This window comes from Acanthochromis polyacanthus, chromosome 7, assembly GCF_021347895.1.
Source record: "Acanthochromis polyacanthus isolate Apoly-LR-REF ecotype Palm Island chromosome 7, KAUST_Apoly_ChrSc, whole genome shotgun sequence".
NCBI classification, from domain to species: Eukaryota; Metazoa; Chordata; class Actinopteri; family Pomacentridae; genus Acanthochromis; species Acanthochromis polyacanthus.
The window spans coordinates 21,032,881-21,041,283 of record NC_067119.1 but is presented as its reverse complement, the minus strand read 5'-3'; the positions used below and the strand labels follow the sequence as shown (position 1 = coordinate 21,041,283).

The following is an 8,403-nucleotide window of genomic DNA, read 5'->3' as shown; positions in this document are numbered from 1 at the left end:
CTTCTTTTATTTACCCAACGGATTTTTATTATGATCAAGGTAATGAACATAATATACATCTGAGGCATGTTAATCACCATGTGTAGAGGAATAGTATGTAAAATCTGGATTACTGGTGTTGGCACACTTTTGCATTTTGAAATGATGTGGGTAAATGCAGTCAAAACAAAAGCTTTTCTGTAGTGATAGCGATTCGAAACATTCAAATATATACAGCAAAAGATTGATAGAGTCATCACTTTCTCCAGCTGCCTTTTATAAATATAAATAAAACATCACAGCAATAATGTCTAGCACAATACAACAGACAAGAGATGGGAGCTACATTATGGAAAGGCTTTAAAACGCAGAGTGAAGAGTAGAAAAACTGGCGGGTGCTAACTTACACGTAATTCTCCACATAGAGTCTTTGTACGCATACAGGCTTTGAGTCTTTGCTTGGCAAAGCTAGATACTTGAAGTCTTATATAGTGTTTCTTACAGCTGCTTCTTTATTTATCAGCAGTTTTAGTTCTTGATAAGCAGTTTCCTTGTATGTGAAATGATTTTCAAACACTTTTCTCCAAGTAGTTCTCCAGTAGCACAAAAGAAACCAGACTTCTTCAGTTGGCATCCACAGATATCCACAGACAGTTGGAATAAATCATGTTCAGCTGCTTTAAAGCAGGGCAATGGGCTTGCTGTTGGTTGGTGCGCCCATGTACTGGGAGGACAGGGGATCCTGGGAAGTGTAGGAGGTGTAGAGCCCTGTCACCTGCACATCTGACAGCTGCAGGTTCGCTCCGCTGGAGGCAGGAGGGAGGCTCGCTGTCCCCAAGTCACAGTCTGATAGTCGCAGGGGTGAGTTACTGAAGGTGCCCAAAGCATCCAGGTTAAAGCTGTCGTCCTTCATTTCCTCCCACAGATTACCTGAGCAGATGGATGGAGGCGTTAGTGTACCGATGCAACAACACTGCACTTATCTAGTAAACAAACAAGAAAACCTGACCTTCACTTAAAAACTGATTTTACCTTGAAGGGCAAAGTCCATGATGCTCGGGTCCAGTGCATCCACCTCTGTGTGTGTGTCACCGTGCACGCTGTAGAAATCATCAGGAGGCTTGCCGGGCTGCTGGGTGAGCGGACTGTGAGAGAGGTCAGGGACTGTGTGGAGGGGAGGCGTCTGGGCCGGGGCAGGGGACATGGGGCCCAGGCGGGCCTGAGCCTGGAGCTGGGCCTGGAGCTGGTGGTGCTGGTGCATTGGTAAACAGGGCAGGGACAGAGTGACTATGGGCTGAGGCTGCATCTGGGCCGGGACCGGCAGCGGGAGGCCAGTCGGACAGCTGGGCAGCCGGGTCATTCCTGGCTCTAAAGCCTTTCGTCTGCAGTTCTCTGGGCGGTCTGTGATCAGTTTGTCCAACTCATCTGCAAGAAGGAAGACAGACTTTCAGACTGAGCAAAAATATGTCCGTTTTTGACAACTTGTTTCCTGGTTGACCTTTTACATTTACAAAAATACATTTCTGACCAGGGTTAGCCATGCTGCGGCGAATGGCTGGGAGGTCCTTGCGCTTCCACTTCTGCATCTCCTCCTCCATCTTGTCAATTTTGGCAGGGTTCAGTGCCCACAGACAGCCCTTACGGGACGAGCTGCTTGTCTTGTTCTCCACCTTCTCAAAGCATTTGTTTAAGGAGAGGTTGTGTCTGACTGAATTCTTCCATCCATCAGGTGCAGTCTGGAGGCAGAGCGGTCACATATGATCAATCACATTCTTTATCTACATCCAAATTCCCCTTTATAATTTTAGAGGATCATACCTTAAAATAAGGAAAGTGTTCCTTCATAAAGCTATAGATCTCACTGACTGGGAGGCTGCCAGTTTTGCTGTTCTTCAGAGCCATGGCAATCAAACAGCTGAGAAAAAAATAATGAGCCGATAAGGTGAAACACAAAAATGAGAAAATTCAGGTGGATATTTTATTTTAGACAAGTGTTTTTGTGCTGACCTGTAGGAGTAGATTGGTTTGGGGAAAGACTTGGGCTGCAGCTCTTGGTCTTGTGGAGCCAGACGAGGTTGTGTGAAAAGACTTTGGTTGTTGAAAGAGACATTGCTATAAAGCCCACCAGTGGAACACTAGGAGAAAGAGGGCACAATGAGGATCGCATCTTTGCTATTTCTTGATTGATTTAATCTTTCACTGGCGTAAAGTAAATAACCTGTTGTCCAGTTTGGGTTAGAGAGTACACCTGCTGGGGTGTGGGCTGGTAGACTGAGGTAGGGCACTGGTATCCTGGAGAGGGCAGCCCATTCATGGAGAATGGAGACATCTGTGACACAAATGCAGGGACATCCTGCGTTAAACTTAACATCGTAAAATATGAAAGATGCTTCTTCTTTGGTGCCAATAAAACTTACACTTCCGCTGTGGGTGTTGATGATGCTGATTCCCAGAGGGCTGTGCTGCATGTTACTCTGGAGGTGGAGCATGGAGCCCTGACTCGCCGACATCGTCATGCTGCTCAGCTGAGCTGTGAAGGTGGACGGCAAAACATTCAGACACGTGTTCTCACTTTAAGTGGTGCTTTCTACTTATCCAAGCATTTGTTGTTGTTTTATTTTTTTTTCACTAAGTCATTTGCTGTGGTTCTTTGACAGTAGAATGAGGTGCCCATAGTTTCAAAATCTACCATGTATAGAAAGCTCAACATCTGCTATTAAAAAAAACCCCATAATGATACATATGATATTTACAGATTTCTGCATAGTGACTAAGTTCATTATGAGGAATATGGATTAGTCCCGTGACCATTGTATAATGTTTTGAAACAGAACCTCTTAATTTTTAAGCATAATTGATCGCACAAAGCTGAACTTTAACTCAAAGCAAAACTATTCACATGGATTAATCTAAGAGTAACTGTCCCTGTGTATTTAGTGCAGAAAAAAGTCCTATTTGGCCTTTATCTTTCAGGACAATCTTCTGAATCTGTTTATATCTAAAAATCCAGTTAGACTCATCAGCCCCAGTTTGTCCAATCAGAGAGTTGCTGCAATTTTTGAATTTTTCTCTGTCCCCTCCCTGCCACCTCACCTGTCTGTTGCTCCAGCAAGCTGCCCTGGGTGGGGGCGTTGCTGTGGCCTCTGCTATCAGCCATCTGCTGTATCCGGGGCACATCCACAGAGGTGAGCCATGACAGAGACTGCAGGTCCCCAGGGAGGTCCTCCTCCCTCAGCTGGGAGGGGTCCGTGGTCAGAAGCCTGCGGGAAAGGAGGGGATGGGGGGGGTTAACACGGCTGTCGGCTCAGACGCACATAGATCACAAGTGGAATTTAAATCAAAACACCAAACAGAACATTTTGTCCCTCAAAGTCAAAAGCACTGTAATGAGTGTGAATGTGGAGAAACGGAGTAGAAAGCAACCCAGTGAAGCTGTGTGTGTGTGTGTGTGTGTGTGTGTGTGTGTGTGTGTGTGTGTGTGTGTGTGTGTGTGTGTGTGTTAGCCATCCAGGATTTACTATAAGAAGATTAGCTACAAGTGTTATTTAGCAGTGACAGTTTTAATCAACAATGAGGGAGTTTAATAAGCTTTTCATTCCGAGTAAATCATCTGTTGACATGTGTGTTGTTTTTCTTCACTAGAGTGGCCCTCTGATCTTTGTTTCTTTTTCTCAGTTGTGAATGTGATAAAGATAAAATGGCTAACTAAATTTATAAAACGGATTTCTCAACAAAGAATATTTTAAAAATATAATTTCAGCTAAGAAAAAATAAATACGGAATTAAATGCAGCATTTCTGTCTAACCAGCACACTGCCAGCTCAAATCAACTTTCAGTTATGTCTTTTATGAGGCGAGCCTCGACGAGAGAGAAAGAAAGAAAGAGAGGAATCCTCTTGAATCCTCTCCAGTCTTCTCTGCACACACACACTTACTGTGCAAGGGTTTCGTAATTGGGGTCGCTATGACAACACCTACAATTCAGTTACTTTGTGGGTCTGTGGACAGTGCAGTAGTACAACCCCCCATACACACACACACACACACACACACACACACACACCAAATCTCCTAATAAAAAAATCAACCCTGTGTCAGGTGACCACGGTCTGGCCCTACCCATTGGCTGAATCATAAGTAAACAACGCATAAGATCGTTTGAAACATGGGACAGCAGCACATGTTGCCTGCAACAGTTGGCCTTGTCTATTGAAAAATGATCACCTATTGTGTCCCAAACGACAAATCTGCCCAGTGGCACGTGGCTCTATTGTCTTCCCCAGACCCTTCCTTGATTGTCTCTGTCATTTCTTTTCTTTACCCGACCCTTGCATTAATCTGTTGGAATGACAGGCCTCACATTAGAGGGACAAATAGGATGCCATCTGCTTCCCTGTCCCTTTCCAGCCACCGCCCCCCACTCCTCCTCCTCCATCATCCCCCTGCCTCCCCTCCCTTTAACGGGGAAAATCAACGGAGCCTCGGGCCAGAGGGGGTGCAAATGTAGTTTGAGGTCAGGGCTCTGTGTCGGCCGTCTGAATAAGTGACGTCACTGCAGCCAGGAATCAGCAGCACACGTCTTCCAACATGCATGTGCATCGCATTATCTGCTCTGGAGCTTTGAAGTTACTTTACCAAACTTGAAGACACTGACTCTTGCTCTACTTTCATTCTCTCCTGTGATTTTTCTTTCACTTCTGACAGAAAAAGTTCAAGTATAACACTGGAAAGATTTATGACTTGTATGTGCAAAACAGTGAAACATGAATGTAAGTGCTCCAAAAGTATGATTCCAGCAACCTTTTCTCTTTTTTTGCCCACAAAAGCAAATTTGTACACACTTGAAATGCATCAAAACTCTTATCTGCAGCTCCCCTTTAGCACTTTTGTTTGACAAATCTATTCAAGATTGCAATCAGCCATTATAAATGCAGAGAACCTACTGACAGAAACTGCTGAATAGACGACACACAAGGGGGGCCTTCCCACCTCCCCTCCTCTCGCCCTAGCAGAGCATAGAAATTGCTCACTGATGCAAAACATGTTGAGCTGGTGTCTCCGTGTATCATCCAAGCTTTTCCAGAAGTTCAACAACACTAAATATTGTGCCTCCTCCCCTCCTCCTCCTCCTCCTCCTCCCCCCTTCCTCCCTCCTTTTCTAATAGGGAGCCACTTGTGCATGCTGGTGACCCAGAGCGCCCCGTCTCCCCCTGAGCTGGCAAGCCAAGAGGCTCAGGCTCTCCGTGCGCCGACAGCGGGAGTGTAAACAGAGCTGATGGTTTCTGACAGATCCATTCAGACCGAAAATCATTTATTCTTCAGGATTTTTTTTCCTCTCTCCTTTTTCATGCAACCCCCCAGGCACAAAAAGAGCTGTCCATCTACCATTAAGATTAAACATGGTGGGTTAGACAGTTTGTTCCACAACCATTTAGCGAGACATCTTAAAGGGTTTATTCATAGAAATATGCCTTTTATGTATCGAGACATCTCAGTGTTGAGGGTTTTTGACAATATGTAAGAAGAAAATAGCACATTGTTTACAGCTAGAATATCCTGTAAGAGTTTATCTTTATACAGCTGAAGGTTGTTTAAATCACAAGTCTTACCTGTAGTCCTGTGGAGACGGATGATGCCCTGCATTCTCAATTATTCCTGACATCCTGGAAGTTATTCCACCTTCTATCATTTCCTGGGATGTGTAGTACTGCTATAGACAAAACATTAAAAAAAAAACACACACACACATATACACACACACACACACACACACACACACACACACACACACACACACACACACACACACACACACACACACACACACACACACACACACTTTAAGTGTACATGTCCTCACTGACATTTCAAACTGAAATAAACAAGCTGTGCAGATAGTAGTCATTAAAACATTCATGAACATTCTTCAAATATCTATGAGTAAGTAAATGTATTGGAACAGCACGTGCTATTTCAAAAACAATATTAAATTGCTCCGTAAAAACAAAAGAATTTTAAACCTAAATTTTAGGTTAAACACGAACGTAATACAAGAATCAGAAAACTTCATACATTTCTATTTGGAATCAGTGTGCCTTTGTTATATAGCTGGAGCTCATTCTGCTGTTTAAGTGCTCTTTGGTTCCCTCTCACCAATTAAAATACAGAAAATAGCCTGTAGATATCTAAGAATACAGCTTGTATTAATCAAACATGAAGTTCAGATGTTTACATCATAGTTTGGTCACATTTTGTCAGCCAGCCTAGTTGTAAATATCTTATCATTTGACGTGCCTGCTGAGAAATTCTCGTTAAAAGTCGTTTAAATGACAACTCGCTCAACAGAACTAACAATCCAATTAAACGGTCTGATGCTGGAGCAGAGGAATAAGTTAAAAAGTCACCTGTTTTGGGTGATACTGAAGAAGGTGAGAGCCGGTCGTGAGCCCCTGTACTGTATTTGTCCGTGCTGCACTTGATTCTCCAAAAACCGTTTTTAAATTTCCCTCTCTGGAGCTGTCCAGCGCTCTGACATGCGCAGTGGAGACCTCAGCGGAGCTCCTAGTGGCCCGGGGGGCAGGAGGGTCCCATGAGTTTGACAGCTGTTGTTAATGCAGCGACTGTCAGCGGCCCCGACAGTGTCCACACATCCAACAGCACCAGAGCTGCAGCAGCGAGGCGCACGTTTTATTTTCTCTCAGTTTCTGGGAACTTTACGCGCTCTTGGTGCGCTCCTTCACGTAAATCCATCAGCAGCCAAACGCGCGTTTCCTGCATTAAAAGTTAGGCCATACTCCGTCAGGACGCCTTTGACTTCTTATTGGCTGATCATTAAGCAGATGAGTGTGTATATATATATATGTATATATGTAACGTAAGTTCCCTGTCTGTCTGTGCGCCTGTTGCTCCTTTGGCACACCGGTTCGCCCTGTGCGTCTTTTAATAAAACACAAAATACACCAGTTCAGGCCTCAGTCCTGCTAGTTCAGCCAAAAAAAAGTTAAGTATTATTTAAAATAGTTGATCCAGACTATTCACAATAACGGCAACAGAAAAAAGAAAGTCACGAAAAAGGGAAGAATAGTGATCAAATATCCGTGCTGCTCCACCTGTCCTCCTACCAGGTTATTCCCAGTTACTCCCTCGTTCAGCTCTAAGACGTTGTGAGTGGCTACTTGTGGTGGCATCTGTGTGAGTGTGAACTTTTTTTTTTTTTTTTTTTTTTTTTTAGGGAAGTGCTTGTAGATAATTTGTTTCCCGCCGCTGTGGCCGCGTCCTGCTCCTCTCAGCAGTGGGAAAAAGAGCCGGGGAGGCGGGCAAGGAGGGCAGGGGGCCGGGTGGGCTGCAGCAGGAGGCGGCAAAAACCCCACGCTCGTCTGGAGAGCAGGTCCACTTTAGAAAATAGAAAGAACTCTGGCGTGAAGAGAGAGCTCTATCCTGGGTTGGTAACGCGTTGCAGCACACCTTCTCACTGAAGATGAATTGCATGTTTCAGAAATACTGCAGATTTGCATTTTGACTGAGTTCTGTGCACAATGGGAGGAAAAGAAATTATGTTAAACAAGAGGGAAAATACCGAGAGTTTATTTGAAATAGCCCGTGATACCGTTTTAAATGGACTTGTAGGGATATATAACATTTTCTTATGCGGATCAGAATTTGTAAGTAGTAAGAAAGCGCAGCTCTCATCCTTATTTCTTAGAAAAATGAATGAATTAGTTCTATCAAATTATCATATTCAGAGACCCTCAGAAGATCTATAAAAAGTCACAAACAAGCCAAAAGTTACACAGTTCCAACTTAAATGTCTCACTTTAAATTGTTTTACAACTTAACAAAACATCATAAACAAAAAAAAAACAAAAACAAAAATAACTCCTGAGTGGATATTAGTGCGCCACTAATGGAGTAAAGTATGAAGAAGCAGGTGTGGTCTTCTAATACCAGGCTTAAGTGTGAAACCAGTCTGAGATTAAATTGCGGCCGGAAATTAAAGGGAAATTCCTTAAAGTCTGCAGGGAGACTGCAGTGACAGCAGTATCAGCCCCATGGGAGCCTACAGATGGTAAATCGGCCTGTCACAATAGGCACAATCAATGATTACATGCATGAACGTAACGGACAAAAACAAGTGCATCCTCAGAAAGCAGATCCTTTAGGTCCTAAAGCCCGCGGGGTTATGATCTGGAAACGGTGAGGGGGAACTGTAGGGGAGGGTGGGCTCAAACTTTGGCCAAATACTGGAGTTGCTCATGATGATGATGATGAAGATGATGGTGGTATAACTGAGTTGCCTGTCCCCTGTGCCCAGTGTGCATGAGCAGGACTATGACTGGCAGCCAAATAATGAGTAAAATACCAGAAATTCTTTTCAGTTGGAATAGTTTGCAGATTACAGATTGATCAATGAGCAGCACAGCAAAC

The 8,403-nt window shown here is 43.9% G+C and overlaps 1 protein-coding gene across 2 annotated transcripts; it reads right to left on the bottom strand.

Annotated features, from left to right (window-relative positions):
* Window positions 1–5: 5 nt before the first annotated feature.
* foxn4 (forkhead box N4) lies at window positions 6–7,188 on the bottom strand. 2 transcript variants are annotated; one of them, XM_022198290.2, is made up of 10 exons: window positions 6,384–7,188; window positions 5,589–5,686; window positions 3,073–3,239; window positions 2,397–2,509; window positions 2,198–2,308; window positions 1,987–2,114; window positions 1,798–1,894; window positions 1,508–1,715; window positions 1,012–1,404; window positions 6–909 (listed from the first exon to the last, which is right to left on the bottom strand). In XM_022198290.2, exons 2-10 carry the CDS (start codon window positions 5,666–5,668, stop codon window positions 659–661), a joined length of 1,548 nt encoding a protein of 515 aa, XP_022053982.1. In that variant the 5' UTR covers window positions 5,669–5,686; window positions 6,384–7,188; the 3' UTR covers window positions 6–658. The 2 variants fall into 2 exon arrangements, with proteins under 2 accessions (XP_022053982.1, XP_022053972.1); XM_022198280.2 differs by having other exon boundaries at window positions 5,589–5,689; window positions 6,384–7,187.
* Between the last annotated feature and the right edge of the window lie 1,215 nt (window positions 7,189–8,403).

Excerpts from the sequence above, each read along its gene's own strand:
- foxn4 (XM_022198290.2), bottom strand. The coding sequence starts at position 5,668 with ATGATAGAAGGTGGAATAACTTCCAGGATGTCAGGAATAATTGAGAAT. Across the intron at positions 3,240-5,588 it reads CCGTCTCCACAGGACTACAG|GCTTCTGACCACGGACCCCT; the intron begins GTAAGACTTGTG and ends CCTTTCCCGCAG. Across the intron at positions 2,510-3,072 it reads CTTGCTGGAGCAACAGACAG|CTCAGCTGAGCAGCATGACG; the intron begins GTGAGGTGGCAG and ends CCACCTTCACAG.